This window comes from Bacillus rossius, chromosome 7 (assembly GCF_032445375.1).
Source record: "Bacillus rossius redtenbacheri isolate Brsri chromosome 7, Brsri_v3, whole genome shotgun sequence".
Classification (NCBI taxonomy): Eukaryota; Metazoa; Arthropoda; class Insecta; order Phasmatodea; family Bacillidae; genus Bacillus; species Bacillus rossius.
Window position 1 is genome coordinate 23,853,175 of NC_086335.1, and position 20,371 is coordinate 23,873,545.

The following is a 20,371-nucleotide window of genomic DNA, read 5'->3' on the forward strand; positions in this document are numbered from 1 at the left end:
CAAACAGAAACAATTACAAGTACTGAGAATGTAGAGAATAAGTCATATAAATGGCAATCTGGAGACAAAGTCCATAACAGAAACTGTAGAGCAATAAAGTAATACATAGTATTTAACAGAAACTATATAGCAGAAAAATAATATTCATGGCAACATGATACACACCAGATGGTCAACACATTTCATTTGGTAAGTATATGTATAATTTGATAAGCTCAATAGTTTTGGTAGGCCTATCTTATTTAAATGTATACTGTGCTTCATGTATTCACAGCTTTCAATATATTTTTTTTTGTTTTATATTTGTCAAACATTCAGTTACATAAAAAATTGGAAATATTGTATACCTACATTACAAAGAGTGTTTGGTGATTTAATGCAATGGCAAAATTAGCACCTAATTACACACATGAATTAAAAAAAAAAAAAAAAACTACTACTGCTTATAAACACAAGTGGTAACAATAGTTAACAGCACTTAGCTCTTAATGTTTCTCAGGTAGATGTATAGAATATAAATGTGTGGTGATTGTAGTAGTGACTGCATTTTGCGATACTGTATGCTGCATAACTAAGTGAGATTAATGGCAGAACAGTAAATATTTTTTGTGTAAACTTAAGACAAGCAGCCAGAAAAGTAGGTGGTTTATTTTTATAATTTTATAAAATGTTATAGTAATTAAGTAGTAGTGTTTTGTGTTCATTGTAATTTTACAGTTTATCAGATTTTTTGCAAACAAGAAAATAAAAATTACAAAATACCTTTTGCTTCCTGAAATGCTTTGGAATCATTTTGTAAGACAGCACTGTGTTACATCAAGCAGTCTACCAATAGTTTTATAGTTTTAACATTCATGATTGCGATATCGCAAGCGCCGCCATGTGCGAGTCCCTGCTGTGCTTGCAAAAAGCTTGCTTCAATAAAAACAAGGGCCTCATAATCAGATTTTGTCACATATGGAGTTATGTGTTTCTTGCTGCAAGTATTGCTCTCTTGGGTAATGACTGAAAAACATATCAGGAAGCAAAAAAAAAAAAAAAAAAAGTTATAATTTTTACTCTTCTTACTTTTGTTGATTAAAACAAACTTAATAAAATCTTGTGCAGTTTTAAAAACGATAAACAACTTAAAGTACCTCAACATTCTCTTGAGAAATATTTCGATACATGTCAGGATGTGAAAAAAAGTTTTTCAGAATTTTTTTCTTTATTCATTTAAAAGCCGCAAAACAATACAATTACTCTGTGCATTTTATTTGCTGTTAGGAGAGAGGTGGGTAATAATCTTACGTTGTGGCTTTTCCACAAACTAAAAAAAAAATTAGACAAAAACTTTTTTTGACACTAGTCATAGCCCTGAATTTATCCTGAAAACAGACTTTAAATTTCTACAGGTTAGCAAGTAATCAAAGTTTAAAGCTTACATTATAATACTTGTGCATTCACACATACCTGTACGTTCTTAAAGTACAAACACTGGAAAAAAAACTTTTGGACGAAGGACATTCATATGCTTCTGTTACATCAGATATATATCTTGAGAAATAATAATGAAATGTAATATATATTTTCAGTATGGTGTTCTATTATACTAGTACAGGTACGGCTTGTTCTTAAGTATAGAATATGATACCACAGGTAAAATATATACTGTAGTAGGTATGTTCTAAATCTAGAATAAGCATGGCCATAGCATAAAATACGTTACCAGAAAGCTAGTTTAATACACAAACATATTTTGTGCAAAACAAGCATTAGAATACTCCCCAACTAAAACCCCTATATAATCATGCTAGTCACATAATAATGCAGATATGGTAATGACATAAATTTGCCATGTTAATGTCGTCATTAATGTGATAATGATATTGTGATACATACTTGTCCCGAAAGTGAAATTGGTAAAAGTTCCGTATAACATATTCAAATTAATCCCTTGATCCAGAAGGCATGATCTTGTATACATAGTTCCTGTGGTACATTTTGCTTGATGTTTTGATTTGGTACATTGAAAGAACATGGGCATACTAACTTGTGTTATTACAATTTATATATGAATGTAAAACAGTTACAAATAAAATTTATTTCACAACACCTGAGATAATTTGTTTGTCTTGTGATGTTCTAGTATTTGTTATGTCCATACTCTTTCGACGTAACAAATTAAAACAGCAAGCATCTTGTACCACAAAACCAAGGGATCAATTTGGACACGTGATACGAAAAAAATTATGTCAACCTAGGCTCAACTTTAAAACCTGTAGAGAGAAAATATGAACTAAATGATGATACATATCTCTTAATTTACACGCAAATCTGAAAGTTAGTTAAAGTTCAGTATCGCATATCCAAGTTTTTCACTTGATCCCGAGGTACATGATGCTTGCTGTTTTAATTTAGTGCGTTGAAAGATCCTGAACATAACGAATACTTGTAATATAACAGTGAATAATAATCTTAAGATTATTACTAAATATGCACTTTCTTTCGATGAATTAACAACTTAACCTCACAATTATTATTAATAAGTGTTTTTGATATCCACCAACATGGCCGGGCTGTTATGAAAATAAAAGCAAGTTCCGAAGTTGGCCGAAGGTGAAGTCTTCGGGCATGTTCGGGTTGGTCCTCAACCCTTTGTGAAATGTAGGCTTCCCATTATTCCGCCACCTCCTTTGCTGGTGGAATCACAATTCCAATTCATCAAAAACTATAGACTCAAAAGTGTTTATTTTTTTAATTCATAAGAATTTTTTAACTGCTCGAAAGACACATGAATCTTTAAACATTTTCTTAAATATTTGTGTATGGAGGTACGTTTTCCCAAAATAAATAAAGTTTACATTTGCATTAAACAATAATATTTTTCCCAAAGAATTTTTTTTTTCATATATAATAGAATTTTCCATTTCTTGGGATTAAATAAACAACCCATTTTTAATTATTATTTATATATTCATACAAATTACTTCCACCTTCATCAAAAAGAGACAGAAGTGAATAACCGAGAAAGTTATTTTGAAAATAGTAAAAGAAATTACAGATATGAATATAATGAAAATAAAAACACATTTTCAAGAAAAATGCTACTTTCCTCATTGTGATTGGCATTCTACCAGTGATGTCAACACTTAAAGCAACATTGTGTCACATCCATAGAGACTTTTCATCACCCCAACAATGTTGATTCCGATAGCTGCTATACAAGTTTAAAGAATAGACATTTAGCAGTATGTCGGAATGAAACTTGCAAATCATTCCGCGAACAGAATTATTCCGACAGCGTCAAGAATATAACCCCAGCTCGAAAAAAGCTACATACAACTGACGTCGTCCGGCCGAAGGCTGCCTTAAGCCCGACCTGCAACCGCCAGCATCTGACCTCGCTGATGGAACGCACCCCTAGCCAAACCAACCCGAGTCAGGCAAGCCTCCCAAATCTAAGGTAAAACTGTTGCCATGGAACTTAACCACCATACCGCTTGACCCCCACACAGGGCCGCAACTAGAGTCTCTGGCACCCGGGGCATGAATGGATTCATGCGCCCCCCCCCCCCTCTTTTTTTGCACATACCACACCAATAAAGAAGGGGGGGGGTATCCGGGGGCCCTTCCACGGAAAAATTGTGTTATTTACGCATTTTCCATACTTACATGTAACAGTTTCTGTGCTACTGTAACTTCCATGTATGAACCCACTACCAGTTGTAGTAGGAATTACAATGCAAGCCAGCGATTTCGGCACCCCCACAGCTCTTTGCGCCCGGGGCGTTTTCCCCGCTTGCGCCCCCCTAGTTGCGGCCCTGCCCCCACACCTAATAATTAGACGCCACTCACCAGTGATTTTTATATAATTTCCTAACCCCGTCTGGGGTCACTACCACGGGAACGTGTTAATCTATGAGCGAGAGTGTCCCCCTTGCGGCCTTCTCCCTTAATCAAGTGTAGTGTTATGTCTACAAAATTAGGCCTCCACGTTTTACGCATAAGCAATCACTATAGTAGACAAACAAGTGACGAACAGTCTAGCATGACTTTGGATTTTCAAACATATTTTACGTCAATTTCATTAGCATAATTATTATAAGCCTTCTGTCGCCTAATTTGCCTATACCTAACTAATTATTAATATAATTTGTGTACAATCATAACTTACTCATGTTTCGTATTTTTCGAATAATGGCACTTTAGGAACCTTGGCGCGAGAGAGTGCTCACTCCAATACCTCGCGCCAGGGCCAGACACCAGTACCACGCGACTCGCGAATCGGGGCGGACCTAGTGTTCCACGGGGAGCTACATTTTTGTATTCACTGAACTGTGCATTCTAGTATTTATTAACTCATCGTCCTAACCCTTTTTCCTAACTACCCCCCACGTCCTTTTACGGTGCAAGGCTTAACCCGGCCACTTAATGTCTCGATCACGTGTGCCTTAGACCCACAATGTAGTCACTTCACGGCACGGGCCGACTCCCGATGACTCAGAACTTTATTTAATGTGTCAGATACACGAGTGCCGATATCAACTGTGTAACAGGCTTGTTCGCTAATTTTAATTCTGACCGCGGCTCACACAGGTGAGTCCGGCCTCCGCTCGGCTAGTAATTTACGGGATTGGCCGCCTCCAATCGCCGCCCCAACCGGGACTGGCGTTAGGGTATGACGTAGGAAACAGTGCCTTTCAACCAACGTAGTTTTACAGTGTAGGTAATGTGTCGTGTAACTTCCTGTGTAAGGTATCGTGTAACTTCGTATGTAATTGCAAACATTCGTACAGTGCAGGCTATGTGCAATCAGTGCGTGCTGCGCAATTAATAGACGTCTCAGAAAACCTGTGTATATTATTTGTAGTAAGTACCGCCGACGATCCTAGTAGACCAAGCAAGGGGCGAAACACCCACACCCACACCCACATCATGGTTAGAGCAGCTAGCCTGGCGCCCACCCGGAGAAACACTTAAGAGCCACATATCTGCTAGGATACACACCCGGTCTCGAGCACGAGACCCCGGGCGACGGCACAACAAAAGTTTTAATGTCATTATAGATAATTTTGTTGATGCAGACCGCCAGTGCTTCCTTCAGTCACTCAGGCCGCTACTATGTTTTATCAGCGCTTCATCAGGTAAGGTGTTGACGCCGTCCCCGCTGCCTGTTCTGAAGTTACGTTAATTAAAATGATATAATGGAAATTTTGGTCTCAAGGGCGGGGTTCCTGGCCTCGTAGCTGCAGGTAGGGACGCGTCGACAAAGGACCCCCCGGGCTGTTATGGCATCCCAGGATGCCGTATTAATGAAATAAACACGTAACTTTGATTGATTTATTCCGGTAGCACACATTACAGAACGTTACACAAGGCACTGGCACATGACTGGCCGTATCATCAACCTTCACTCTGCCTACACGGCCCTCGAATGGCGGCACTGATTACGTCTCACGGTGTTCCGAGGACTACTCCACCGAGGGGTGCAGGCTAACCTGAGCTACGGTGATGACTATTCGTAGCGCGGCAAGTCTGGTGCATAACACGTGATATTTCGTGATACATGTACTACGTGAATCTGTTACTGTCTATGCGGGTTAACAATTAATACTGACTTATACATGGGCATGATGATGACGACACACACTAATCTGAACACGGCAATTAACACTGAATAATTATGAGTACGTCCTGGACTCGAGGTGGGGACGGTCTCCAGACGTCTAATGATCACGTGATGCGAGACTGGCGTGGGCCACATTTAAACTGGGAACGGGCGCGACGGGACACAACATGGTCTCTCGTTCACGTCCGTTGCACGTCCCAGGGGTTGATGCGTTCGTAAGTTCAGTTACGCATTTGGCACAATGCCGCCCTACGTGGGCAAAGTTATAATTCTCCGTGGGGAGGTTTTATAGCGTGAGGCGCAGGCGCCTTGGCGGGCCGCCTAATCACAGAATTACATATTACGCTGAAAAATACGTGGTCGGGTTGCACACTTTATCTAAGGACCGCACAATATGTCGTACGGCCGGTTAGGGCCGACCTGGGAGCTGTAGAAAGAGGATTCGGAGATAATTACCTATTGATGCTAAGCGTGGAAACTGGCGCGAAAATTGGAGGCTCCCCGTGCGTGGAGCTGCCGGCCCTGGCGAGTGCTGGATGGCGACTGACGACTCTCCATTGCAACCGGGCCAGGGAGGGGAGGAAAACCCGCGGGAAAACGACGGAGTGCAGGAAGGTGATGCCGGCCAGTTTTGTGAGCGGAAACATTTGACACAACCATTAATTAATTAAAGACAATTTTTATGCTTATTAAAAGTGTTAGTTTCTGTTTGTTAAATAATTTACAAGTCCACTGAATACCTGTTGCGCATTGCCACACCTTGCCGGGCGCTTTGAGCATTTAGATGGCCGTGACTGACGTCATGCCGTTCGGGGCGCTGCACTAAAAAAACACGCACGGGTGTGTTCGTCGCACTAGCACTGGCTCAGGTGTTGAGGACACATAGCGGCCTGTGCTCTCAGAGGGAGCACCGACCGCGGCGTCAGTGTGACGAACACCCCTGTGTGTGTAGTGAAGTGCAAAGTGTGTTCTCAAACTGCCCGCACCATCAATGTATCGATGGCCGCGTGGGCGGCTATCAACCATACTTTTAATATCACTCTGCCAGATATGGTGGAATTCATTGTTAAGTAACTGTTTGTAGGTAGGTATTCAATAAAACACCTTTGTTCACCGAGCGAAGTAGTATGTAAATGTATGTCCGGGGACAGGGTTCAGGGTTGAGGTGCTGGTGCCGGGTCAATGACCGATTGCTCTGACGTCACGGCGGCCATCTTGGATGGATGTGACCTTGACCTTGACCTTGAATTTGACCCTCAAAACTTGCCAAAATTTGCCCAAAATTCCTCAAAATCCGCCAAAATTTACATTTTTGTGGGAAAAAATTCCGCCAAAAAATCTCAAAAAATTCCTCAATTCAAAAATCAGGATTTCGAAAATCCTCAAAAGTCATTTTGCCTTAGAAACCACGAAAATTCCTAAAAGAGGCTTAAGCATCCTTGTCTACAGCCTCCGATAAGCCTCTGACGTCATCTAGGATTATTACCGCCATCTTGGATTATGTCGTCACTGTTGCAATTTCTTTTACGTCTGCCGTCTTGAAAAAAATCTTTATTTATTATCCGATTTTAATGAAATTTTTTTTATAATTTATAAAAAATTAAATTAATAAAATTTTAATGAAAAATATTTAAAAAAAAAAAACATTTACGACACGGAGCTCAGAGTCCTCGGTTCGAACCTGAAGAGTGCAAAAAAAATTAAAAACGGCGACAGGCTCCTTCCTCACAGTGGCTGCAGGCAGACTGACCCCCACCACATTTTACCATTCATATATATCATCAGGTAGTATGACGTCATGTCCGCCATCTTGTCTTTGTTTGCTGGTAGCCATCACGTTATCGTTGGCTAGAGTGTGCTGATCATTTATTACTGTGAGACCCGCCATCTTGAAATTTGGGCGCGTTCTTGGAAATCCATAATTTTTATGCTAGAAATTCGGGAAAAATTCCAAAATTCAATAAAAAATTAACTCATTAAAGTAATGATGATTTGATCGATTCCAGTCCTTGGTTCGATCCCTGACCGATACCAAACAACTTTAATTTAAAAAAACTACCACAAAAGTGTCAGGTTCGAGAAATAAATCACTGCAAGTTCTATTAAAAACTTTTATTACATAATTTATATTCTATTACAGGATCACTTGTGAAAGCCGGCAATCTTATAATCATTTAGTTCCGCATCGGTGTGAAATGACTAATTCTTAGCTCCAATTGGCTTATTCTAGACAGAGACCAACCAGAACCTTTACTAACATAGTCCTCCTCTTCTTGACAGAGTTACTGGATACCGTGTTTAACAGTTTTCTTCAAATCGTCAGAACTGTAAATTACTGCAGCCGATGTCTTGAATGCACATTTCTTCTCTTTGTCATCGAATGGATATGACTTTCCATATAAACAGTCCAACCACAAGTTATATTTGACGTCGTACGGCCGAAGGCCATCCCAAAGCCCGACCTGCACCCGCCAGTACTCGGCTCCGCTAACGGAAAGCACCCCTAGCCATGGCCCACCTGAGTCAAATGAGCGGCCCGCAGCCCAAGGTAGAGAATAGCGAACCATTTTTAATTACACATGCAATGCACTCACCGTGCCTACAAAATTCCCCACGCAATAATAACGTAATCAAAAACAAACAAAAGCCCCTAATTAATAAAGTGCGACGTAGGAGTGCCCGGCTCACTAACGTGTAGTTTTCCGCTAAAACAGCTGTGAGTGCAACCCTTGCGGCCTTCAGCCTAATTTCAGTAGGGAAACGTGTGACGTAATTCAAACCACCCTAAATTAGCATTATCGTTCGCCACTGGAGTAGTTTTCAAGAAACAGACAGTCTCCAGCTTGACTCTAATATTCAAACTTATTTTAGACAAACTTATTAAATGTCATTTCTATAACATATATATATATTAGATTAATCATTATGTTTTATTATGTGAATTTAGAGCCACTTAAATTTAATTAATTATATAGATTTTTACGAATAACGGAACTTTAGAAACTCTGGCGCGACAGGGAGCTCACCCCTCCCCTCGCGCCAGGGCTGCACGCCAGTACAGCGCAACTCGCGGACCGGGATGGACGCACGTCCCACGGGGAAACAGCATCTCTTTGTTTCACTGAACGTCCATCTGGTAATTATAGTCACCACCAAAACCTTTTTTTAATACTCCCCGTGTGCGCCCGGTCCTTTTTCCGATGTAGGGCCTAACCCAGCCACATCAATTTAACACGCCCCACGCAAAGCATTACGTGGGGTCGTGCAGTATTCGGTACGGGCCGCCTCCCGCCACCCCAGAACTTTATTTAATCGCCTAGTGCACAGGCACAGGCTACCTTCAAAATTAAACGTGTTTTAATTTAGTAGCGAGCCGCGGTCCGCACAGGTGGGACCGCGCGTCGCCAATTACAGATTACGAAATTAGCCGATGCTAATTGAACGCTCTCCCTCGACTGCAACTGGCGTGAGGACTTAAGTAAATGCACATAGAGGCACGCAGGTGCCCCTCCCAGATAACGTGTGCAGTGTAGTCGTGTACTTAAAAGCACCACAGAGTGCCGTTTTATCAAGTGTAATTGTAATCATAGTGTAATCAAAACTTCTACGTGTTCCGACGCCCCATTGGCAGTCATGTACCGCCGAGTAAACCTCGCGCCCAATGTAATGAACCAGTGTCAATCGTGAACAATAAAAAGTCCACCCCGCACCCCCCATGCGCGACGTGCGACCCGTAGAACAACCAAAACAGTGTATGTAAATTAACTTAAACAACCCAACCCAATCAGGAAACAAATTTCACCACCGCCGACGGTTCTAGCGGACCACGCTGGGGCAACGAACCCACGACCATCACACGGTTAGACACCGAGCTAGCCTGGCGCCCTCCCGGAGCAGAAAACGCTAAGAAAGCCAGCCACCCCGCTAGGACCTGCGCCCGATCTCGAACACGGGACCGCGGCTGACGGCATATTTCAAAGGTCCGTTTGTTGCTACATCATCAGTAAGCTGATTGATTATGTTCTGTCTGATATCATCAAGAAAATTACAAATGTCTTTCGACTCACTAAGCGTATTTAGATAATAGTAGTCTTTCAATGTTCCACGAAATGCAGACTGTGCCAAGTAGAAGCCATTATCATTCACCTGTAGAGCACCGAACACAGTCTTAGGTTTAGTTCCATTACCAGATGCCATAGCAATCGGTTGCTGCACATCGATTTTTTTGCTTGTACGCTCACGAGTCACCAATCTAAAGCGAGGAGTCGAAATGTCTGCATGTATTTCAGCAGTAGGCACACAGACTTTACCGTTGCATTTGTTCGCATGTCGTCGCAAATTATCTATTCGAGTAAACCATTCATGACACTCATCGCAGCGAAACGTCATGCGAGATGGATTCTTCTTACATTTACTCCGTTCATGTCTTCGTGCATCATGGGAAAATGCAAACGTCATATCGCAGTAGCTGCAAGGATACCGTGGTGATGAAGACGAGCCTTTCAGACCTGATCCAGATACTGACATTGCCGCAGTTGTATCATTTCCAGGCATACTCTTATGCACAATTATTCGCTGTTGTATAGAAACCTTTACTTTCTGCCGCGCAGCTGGTCCTTTGCATGCCTTCATGTGCGTTTTCATATTATCTTTTCTGGCAAACTGCCTATGACATTTCTCACAAACAAACATTTTACGATATAGGTTCTTGGCACATTCGCTCTTCTCGTGGCGTCGAGCATTGCTGTTGTTTGAGAAAATCTTGTCGCAGTAACAGCACCGATGTTCGTTAGTTGTTGTCAAATCAGCAACCATTGAAGCCTCCATCGAGGGTGAAACAGCGTTCGTCGAAGTTTCCTGTACAGCCAGCACTACCAGTATTAAAGTCTCTTCTGCTGGTGGTATTTCGACTGTTGAAGTCTCCTCCAGTGTTGACGTCGACGTTGCCAACGGGATCTGCCCCACCATCGTCGTCGCTGAAGTCATGGTTCCCGTAGTTGATGGTATAACCTCCATCGAGTTCGACGTTAAAGGCGGTAAAGACAGGGCCGTAACTAGGGGGGAGCAAGCGGGGCATACGCCCCGGGCGCAAAGCTGTGGGGGCGCCGAAATCGCTTGCGTTGTAATTCCTTCCTACTACAACTGGTAACTGGTAAAAAGTTTTTTAACTTGCATGCCAGGAATGTCTAATCTGATTTACAATATAACGTCTCAACATATTTAATGAACAAGTCTAGTGATTATACGGACTACTTTATGGACATAGTAGGTTCATGCATGGAAGGTACAGTAGCACAGTAACTGTTACATGTAGGTATGGAAAATGCTTAAATACGTAGCACCATTTTCCCGTGGGAGGGCCCCCGGACCCCCCACTTTATTGGTGTGGTATGTGCAAATAAGAGGAGGGGGGGGGGGGGGGCGCATGAATCCATTCATGCCCCGGGTGCCAGAGACTCTAGTTGCGGCCCTGGGTAAAGATGCCATCGAGGTCTCAAGAACAGGTAATTACGCGACTTATGCACCAGAAGAAACAAACTAGGTGATCCTTACACCATCGTCGTCAGTAACAAACTGAGCGACCTGCTGTCTAAGACTCGCTTATATACATGCAACGGATGGAATAATACGCTAGTCAAATCAAGAACCAATTACTATAGTACTAGAGTCAAAACAACATTTAAAAAAGAGGATCATATGATCGAAAAAATTCGATGAGGTGTTATACGTTCGTGTCTCATGAATTCGATTTCTCCAATGTACGCTAGGCTCAAAGAGCTACAATTCGCGCCATCAGATCCAAAGCTCCAACACGCAATGTACGAAATGTACGCGCAATACACGCAATAAATTTAATGAACACACAGTAGACGCAGGAAACGAAATGAAGAAATAGTACACACAGTAAACGGAACGAACACGTAATATTCTCGCAATTGACGCATAGTACACGCAAAGTACACACAATGTACGCAATATACGCAATGTACACACAATGACTATGCTTCGTTCGCGCAGGACAAGCATTTAATGTGACGTCGTCCGGCCGACGACCACCCCAGAGCCCGCCCTGCACCCGCCAGTATACGCTCCCGCTAACGGAACACACCCCTGGCCATGGCCCACCCGAGTCAGGCGAGCCGAACAGCGATTAAAGGCAAACCCGCGAAAACCTGAGTAGACAAGAAAAGAACCGTACCCATTCCTCCTGGAACATTAAATTAGGATTTTAGCGACAATAAAGTCTCTTCCAGACACACCCATTTAGAGTCTAGCGTAATGAGGTCAAACCTGGCGCAAGAGAGGCCGAGCCTCCCTCGGACGCCATGCCAGTTCGGCAGTTCAGCACAGCTCACGGACCGGGGCGGACCTACGTCCCACGGAGGGGCAACAGCCTTTGTCTTCATCGAAAGTAACGTCCGGTAAATATAGTCACTAATTAACAGAACCCCTTTTTTTTACTTAACCTCTCCGTGAGTACCCGGTCCCCCTTTTCGGTCCAGGACCTAATCCGACCGCATCAGTTTAAAGACACCCCGCACCACACTTGGTCAACGGGGTTGATCTTCAGTATACGGCACGGGCCGCCTCCCGCAACTCACAGAACTTTACTTAAGGTCACGCGCACGGCGCTGACCACAAACCCGCAAGGGAGCTTGGACAAATTTAATTGCGGTGCGTGTTTCACCACAGTGGGCACAACACCCGCGCAGAGACATTCGTATACGGGATTGGCAGTCTCCAACCGTCCACCCCTTAATTCAGTGTATTTTGTTTCCCGGATTTTGTATTACTAACTTACGTTACCCGAGTAACGAGTGCCAAGTAATTTATGCGCCCCCCCTTAATTCAGTGTATTTTTGTGTCCCGTATTTTGTATTACTAACTTACGTTACCCGAGTAACCAGTGCCACGTAATTTGTGCGCGCCCCCCTTAATTCAGTGTATTTCTGTGTCCCGTATTTTGTATTACTAGCTTACGTTACCCGAGTAACGAGTGCCACGTAACTTGTGCGCACCCCCTTAATTCAGTGTACTTTTGTGTCCCGCCTTTGTGTTACGAAATTACATTACCCGCATAACCAGTGAGACGTATGAGACGTAACAGCGTCCGAGGCCCACGTAACGCGGAACACAAACAATACGGCGCCACGGAATAACGAGTAAACCCCCCCCCCCCCCCCCCCCCCCCCCCCCCGGGGACCTCTGTAGTGTGTTGTCTTGTGTACGACTCGCTCCTATGAATAAAAGGTACGACACCGCCACCTCAACTCCACGTCTCTTATTTAAACATCATCTCACGCAACACCGCCGCCGGCCCTAGTGGGCCACGCAGGGGCACATACATCCACGACCCCAAATTCACGACTAGAGTCGAGCTAGTCTGGCGCCCACCCGGACAATACGTATCAAGAGCCGCCTTTTCCCACTAAGAGCCACACCGGGACTCGAGCCCGAGACCCCGGACGACGGCAAAGTAGTATCGATTATTGTCAACAGACGACACCACATGTTGCTTATAGGTAAATATTATTTATTTCTTTTATGTAGGATGCGGGATGCTTACTAACGATCGCAAAAGAAGGTTGGCTTCGCTAGACACCAAGGAGAAGGAAGTTCGTCTTGCATGTCAGTGCTTCACAGATATCTCATGGTATATTATTTGACCGAGTATCTGAATAAAATTACCTGTCTTAGCCACCAAGTTCAATGCAGTTTGTCTCAAAACATATTATTTGACTGAGTAATGGTTGTTGATGTTTTAAATTCCACCTGCTAAAAAAAAAATTGCAAGTGCTGAATTAGCAGCAGAAAATCACGAATTAAATGTAACTCCAAATAAAATGTCATGTCTCATTAGGTAAAAAATAATTCATGCAGAAAGCGGTTTCTCAGAATAGACAGAAGCACTTGAAGAATCCACAGGAATAATCAGGAGCACACGGAGAAAACCTCCATCATATTAACAAGAATAATCAGGAGCAAACGTATTGACAAGAATAATCGGGAGCACACGGAGAAAACCATCTTCATATTAACAAGAATAATCAGGAGCACACGGAGAAAACCATCACACCTTTCTTTGATATTTGAAAATAACTGACAAAATATTTAATAAAAATAAATAATAAAAGATTTGAATTGAAAAAAAATTACAAAAATACATAAAATTCTGGCTTGTACTAGAACTCTCTTGGCTCATCAATGAGAAGTTCACAAGCTAGCAGAATATATATATATATATATATATATATATATATATATATATATATATATATATATATATATATATATATATCGGATAATAAATAAAGATTTTCAAGATGGCGGACGTAACGGAAATTGCAACGGTGACGACATAATCCAAGATGGCGGTCATAATCCTAGATGACATCAGAGGCTTACTGGAGGCTGTAGACAAGGGTATCTCCCACTGGACTGTTCATTACCTCGAGCTAAACCTCCATACCGCCTGGTGACTATTGCGATCTCTGAAATTGAGATTCGTTCGTAGTACCGGACGGTTTGGCTACGAATTGAATTGAATTGAATTAAGAGGTTGTGGACTCTGCCCCCCCTCATCGTTGGGCCAATGGGTGGCAACGATTGTTGGCAATAAGTCGGCCAGCTGGTTTATTTACAGTTGAGAGCGTGAGCTTTGCCGCCATAAGCTCCAACAACGGCTAAGAGGGCAGCAGGTCGGGGGTTTAAAACCCACTGCAGTAAGCAGAGACCTGACGGTCAATAGTACCGATAAACTGAACAGTCCATTGTCCGGCACATAATGACACAAGAACAGAAGAAATGGTTCGAAGACCTATTGGAACCTCCTAGTGCGCCTTTTCAAGGCGATTGGTCAGAAAGACGGAAGGCAATGGCTGATGCCATAATTGGAAAAAATCTGGATGCAAAGAAAATTACTGTATTGGTGGACAAACTGCTGGAACCAAATATTAATTTGGCAAGTATTGGAACTCCTGGTCGAGAAGAAAGAAAATGGATTGTAAATATATGGCCCATTATCTATGGACAAGATCGTGCAGTCGTAGGACTAATGCTAAAAGATATTTTGAGTGAAGAAATGCAGAAGAAACATGCTGATAAAGATATTAGTCAAATTGAATCTTTAGATTCAACAAACTGGGATGAGCAACAATTGTTATTTCAAGCTGAAAAACTTGTTAAAGATCTTACTTACTACTCAACTACTGAGATTTCTAAGGTAAACAAGAGTGCTACAAACTATATGCTTCCAAGAATTGTGGAATTAAAAGGATTAGTAGACAGAGTATTACTTGATAATGCAAAAATGAAGGGTATTATTGAAACCCAACAACAGATGGCCTCACGAGCTGTTACTGCTGGACCAACTTATTCATCTACCTTGATAAGTGGGAAAATTGACGAAACAACAGAATGGCCTATGTTGAAGCCAAAGAAGGAAATTGTGTTTGTTCTTCCTGAAAAGGAAGATCAAACAAGTGAAGGTACAAAAAAGGATCTTCTAAGAATAATTAATCCTATCAAAGAGAAAATGCAGTTCCAGAGTATTCGGAAGATCTCAAGAGGAGGGATTCTTATAGAATCTGAAGATAAGGAAACTATTGCGAAATTATTGAAGGATGAAAGATTCAAGAAATCGGGGATTCGGGTTGAAAAACCTAAGTCAAGGGGTCCAAAAATTATAATTTTTGATGTGCCCAAAGAGTATGACTCTAAAAATTTTTCAGAAGACCTTTATGAACAAAATCTCTCAGAAATGGATATTTCTAAGGAAGAGTTTATCAAAGATTTCCAAGTAAGAACTAAACGTGTACGTAAGGATAATACAGACAGAATACACATGATAGTAGAGATAACACCTAAAATAAGAAGTCTTCTGAAGAGAAAATCATCTATATATATTGGATTTTCATCATGCCATTTTAAGGACTTCATATCTGTATCTCGCTGTTATAAATGCCAATCATATGGTCATATAGCCTCTAAATGCCATGGAAATTTAACCTGTTCGATATGCAGCGAACAGGGACATAAATATCAGGAATGTGGAAAGAAACAAGATGGTGATAAATGTATTAATTGTAGAAAGGAAAATCGGGAATATTGTCACAGAGTAGATTCTACGGAATGCCCGGTATATAAAAGATTTCTCAAAAAAGAACAAGAAAAGATAACATATGAATAGACAACAAATTATTAAAATTGGACAGTTGAACATGCAAAGATCTGCTGTGGTAACTAATGAATTAATTCAAATTGCTCAAGACAAGGATCTTGATATTCTAATGCTTCAAGAATCATATTGTGTTCGTGGGAAGATTGTTGGCATACCTGGCAAGATAATATGTGCAGGTGAACATCCTCAAGCTGCTATTTGGATTCGAAATCAAAGATTAACCTGTATGCCATTAGCAGGACTGACAAATCAATACCATGTATGTTTATTAGTCGATTGTGGAATCTTTAAGATTAATCTGGTTTCTTCATATTTTAAATTTTCAGATGATATATCAGTACATCTGGAACATTGGCAGAAGATAATGGATGTACTTAAGAAATCTAGAGTATTATTCTCTGCTGATTTAAATGCCAAATCTGCATTATGGAACTCTCCTATTACAGATGATAAGGGAGAAGAAGTTAACAATCTACTTATTGCAAATGAACTAGAAGTATTAAATAGAGTTGGCACACTCCCTACATATGTTTCACCGGCATGGGATACTGAGACTTATATTGATGTAACTATTTGCGACAGAAGGACTTATCCTAAGATTTCGGAGTGGACTGTATGCCAGGAGAGTAGTAGTGATCATCGATTAATTCTATTTCAAATAAACCTGGATGCTGAAGATGTAATATATCAAGCCTATAGGAAAAGATACTCTCATAGAGCTATTAACTGGCGGTTATTTGATAAGGATTTATGCAGAAGATCGCAAATATTACTGGAAGATACTCCTGACGATATAGAATTATTTGTTCATAATGTAACTGCATTAATAATTGAACTATTTGAAAAATACTCTAAAGTTCTGCACCCCAAAAGCCCTGAACATCCCTGGTGGGATGATGAACTTGAGAAACTAAGGATCAAACTTAAAAATTTAAGAAGAAAATTGAAACAGATGTGGACTTATGAAGTAATGCACACACTTAAAGAAAATTATAAAGATACGAAGAAAAAATACAAGATGTTAATTAGAGAAAAAAGAAGATCATCTTGGCTTAATTTAGTTACCAAGAAAGGAAATGAAGATCCTTGGGGTGTAATATATCGACTATGTGCTGAGAAGAATAAGCTTCCTACAGAAATACCAGGCCTTGTTGTTGATGGATTACAGATATGCTCTATATCAAAGAATTTAAAAATTATTCTGGATGGACTTCTACCGGATGATTGTTCTGCAGACGAGGATGAATTATGCAAACAGAAGAGGGAAGAAATGAATCAAGTTCCTGCTACTCTTCCCATACCTGAGTTTACAATACAGGAGTTAAGGAAAATTATAAAGGAGCTAAAGCCGAAGAAAGCACCTGGACTGGATAATGTAACTGTAGAAATGCTCTGGAGAGTATATACTAGAATGGAAGATGTATTGTTGAAAATGTATAATAGGGCCTTGCTCCAAGAAGTTTTCCCCAGTGCCTGGAAAAAGGGTTTATTGAAAGTTATATACAAAGGATATGGGAAGGACCCTTCGCTGGTTAAATCTTACAGGCCTCTTACTATGTTACCCATTTTGGGTAAAATATATGAGCGCCTAATAAGTAAAAGACTACATGCTTACTTGGAGAAAGTTCATGGTTTACATAATCGCCAATATGGATTTCGCAGAGGCAAAAGTACAGAGCTGGCTCTGATGGATGTGCTTTCTACAGTTGAATCAAGTTCTTATGAATATATAATGGGAATAACAATCGACATATCTGGGGCCTTCGACAATGCTTGGTGGCCCCAGATTATGTTTCGATTGAAGCAACTGAGGTGTCCCTCAAACATTTATAAAGTGATACTTGATTTCTTATGTGATAGAGAATGTACATGTCAACAGGGACACGTAGTATATAATAAGACATTAACCAAAGGCTGTCCTCAAGGCTCAGTTCTTGGTCCACTTCTTTGGAATGTGCTATTTGATCCACTTCTTAGAGAAGAGTTACCAGAAGATTGTGTCATATACGGCTACGCCGATGATGGATTTTTATTAATCCCTGCTAATTCAAGATTCATGTTAGAAAAGAAGTCTGAAGAGGCTTTAGGTATTGTTCACCAATGGGCAACTGCTTCTAAACTAAAGATTGCTCCAGAAAAAATGGAAGGTATTTTACTCAAGGGTAAACTTAGTGTTAATAGACCTCCCACAGTTCGCTACGAGGGACGTGTTGTAAGAATTAAACAACTTGTTAAATATTTGGGAGTACAGATTGGGACTGGATTCCGATTCCACGAGCATATCAAGTACATAACGAAGAAATCTGCAATATTATTCCACCGATTACGATCTACTACACCTGTTAATTGGGGCTTAAACTATAAGACCCTAGAGATTATTTATAAAGGAGTTTATGTGAGTATTTTAACATATGCAGCTGGTGCTTGGAGTCGCATTGCTTGTCAAGTTCATCCTCGAAGAACTTTATTATCCAGCCAACGAACTGTACTTATTGCTATAACTAAATCTTATAGAACAATTTCAACAGATGCACTCCTAGTTATAGCCGGACTCATACCCATTGACCTAGTTATATATGAACGTGGGCAAGTATCCCAGTTAAATAGGGATAGGAAGATCTCTGTGGCAGAGAAGAAGGAACTTCGGCGGAATGTTATATCAAGATGGCAGGAAGCTTGGGACTCCTCAACAACAGGAAGACATACGTACAATATTATACCTGACATTAACGCAAGACTTAAATGTCGGTGGATCACACCGGACTATTATGTATCGCAATTTCTCAGTGGCCACGGAAATTTTAAATCAAAACTCTATTCACTTGGATTAGTACAGTCACCTCTTTGTCAGATTTGTGAAGTAGAAGATACAGTACTGCATGTTTTAAATCAATGTAAGAAGACAGAAGATATCAGAGAAAACTATACTCAAGAATTACTGACACTAGGATATGACTTTAAAGATCTTCGAAGTCTTATCCATAATAAGAATTCTTTTGAAATTTGGAGAAACCTAGTAACAGAAATGGGGAAACGGTTAGAAGAATTTGACCGGTGGTATGCATCTGTGGAAACGGACAGCGATGAAGATTGACTGTAAGAAAATTTTAGAGGATTTTCTCTCCAGTTGATTTATGTGATAAACATTATGAAGATAAACTCTAAATATAGATGAAGAAAATTTAGTTCTGGTTATGGAATATAACTAAGGTTTGAAGCAAGAAGGAAAATTTGTTCACTTTCAAGATGTGATAAATATAATAGTCTAAAATCCATTTTAGGTGAAGAAAATATTTATTATAATTTTTGGTGATGGTATATATTCAGAAGATTCTGAAGAAAGAAGAAAATTTTTGTTTAATATTATTTATTATGTTTACTTTAACATTTATTTGGATAGAGGAAATTAATCTTACATGAAGATATATAATATGCATATAACATTAACTATGGGGACAAGTCAATATAATCTCTCACTAACCCCGATAAACCTTTTGAAAATAAGTTAATATAAAGATTATATGATTTGAAGATAAAATATTACTAGATTGATAAATCTCCTATTATACCCTAACAGGGATTACATATAGGAATGAAGCAATAGAAATAATGCCTTTATTATTTATTGGAGAAATCTGTAGACAAGGATGCTTAAGCCTCTATTAGGAATTTTCGTGGTTTCTAAGGCAAAATGACTTTTGAGGATTTTCTAAATCCTGATTTTTGAATTGAGGAATTTTTTGAGATTTTTTGGCGGAATTTTTTTCCACAAAAATGTAAATTTTGGCGGATTTTGAGAAATTTTGAGGGTCAAATTCAAGGTCAAGGGTCAAGGTCACATCCATCCAAGATGGCCGCCGTGACGTCGGAGCAATCGGTCATTGACCCGGCACCAGCACCTCAACCCTGAAACCTGTCCCCGGACATACATTTACATACTACTGAGCGACCATGTTAAACTCTTGGCCTGATTCGTTTCCTGTGCATTGCACACTTCGCGTGCGAAAATGACCCCTTGTGACACGGCTCCACAGGGGGCCAACTCAGTCGCCTCTCACCAGGAGCCGAGGTCGGTCGTCTCTGCATGTCATGAAGTCATCATCTTCGCGCCAACATTGAGTTCGCTGCAATAAAGTAAGTCGTTTTAAATTGGTTTCAATCTACTTTGTGGTCGACCTCACCTGCTTGGTCAGACACAGACAGTCGTTTCACTAATTATTTTTGGTCTTTCTACGAGCCATTTTGCTCTTTACAAAAAATTTCGTACTTTAAGTGCCACATGTATAGATCCACGCTGATTGTGTTCAGCTAGTCACGAGGCTGTTTTTCAATTTCGTCCACACAAGGCTGCCTGCGGGCTCCAAGTGTTAAACATTTTGAAAGAACATTTCATTTAACTCGGACTCTGCAACTAGTCATGTAATGTCTCCGGCCGTCATAGGCCTAAGAGAATACCTGCCCAGCTTTGTGAGGTGATGGGACATCCCCCATTTTTTAAGAACAGTAAGGAGTAAGTGCAAGTACCCGCCGTACCCTCAAGTACTCAACCTGCACTGGAAATATATTTTTGGGAAAAATTG

The 20,371-nt window shown here is 40.7% G+C and overlaps 2 protein-coding genes across 6 annotated transcripts in view; both read left to right on the forward strand.

The window, feature by feature from the left end:
* The first annotated feature begins 11,818 nt into the window (after positions 1-11,818).
* The window catches only part of LOC134533747 (uncharacterized), a 64,832-nt gene continuing 56,279 nt past the window's right edge, over positions 11,819-20,371 (forward strand). Inside the window, exons 1-2 of one of the 5 annotated variants that reach the window (XR_010075383.1) lie at positions 11,819-12,033; positions 19,826-19,925. Coding sequence is in view for 1 of the 5 variants with exons in the window: in XM_063371361.1 (XP_063227431.1) it covers positions 11,891-12,023 (133 nt within the window). In the remaining 4 variants the exon portion in view is untranslated. The remainder of the gene's footprint in view (positions 12,034-19,825; positions 19,926-20,371) is intronic. The other 4 variants (XR_010075384.1, XM_063371361.1, XR_010075385.1 and 1 more) reach the window with 4 other exon arrangements.
* On the forward strand, positions 14,048-16,816 carry LOC134533746 (uncharacterized). The gene has a single exon (XM_063371360.1). The coding sequence runs from the start codon at positions 14,397-14,399 to the stop codon at positions 15,798-15,800; it is 1,404 nt and encodes a 467-aa protein (XP_063227430.1). The 5' UTR covers positions 14,048-14,396; the 3' UTR covers positions 15,801-16,816.

What these genes read in the sequence shown, in the direction of transcription:
- LOC134533746 (XM_063371360.1), top strand. Translation starts at nt 14,397, where the DNA reads ATGACACAAGAACAGAAGAAATGGTTCGAAGACCTATTGGAACCTCCT.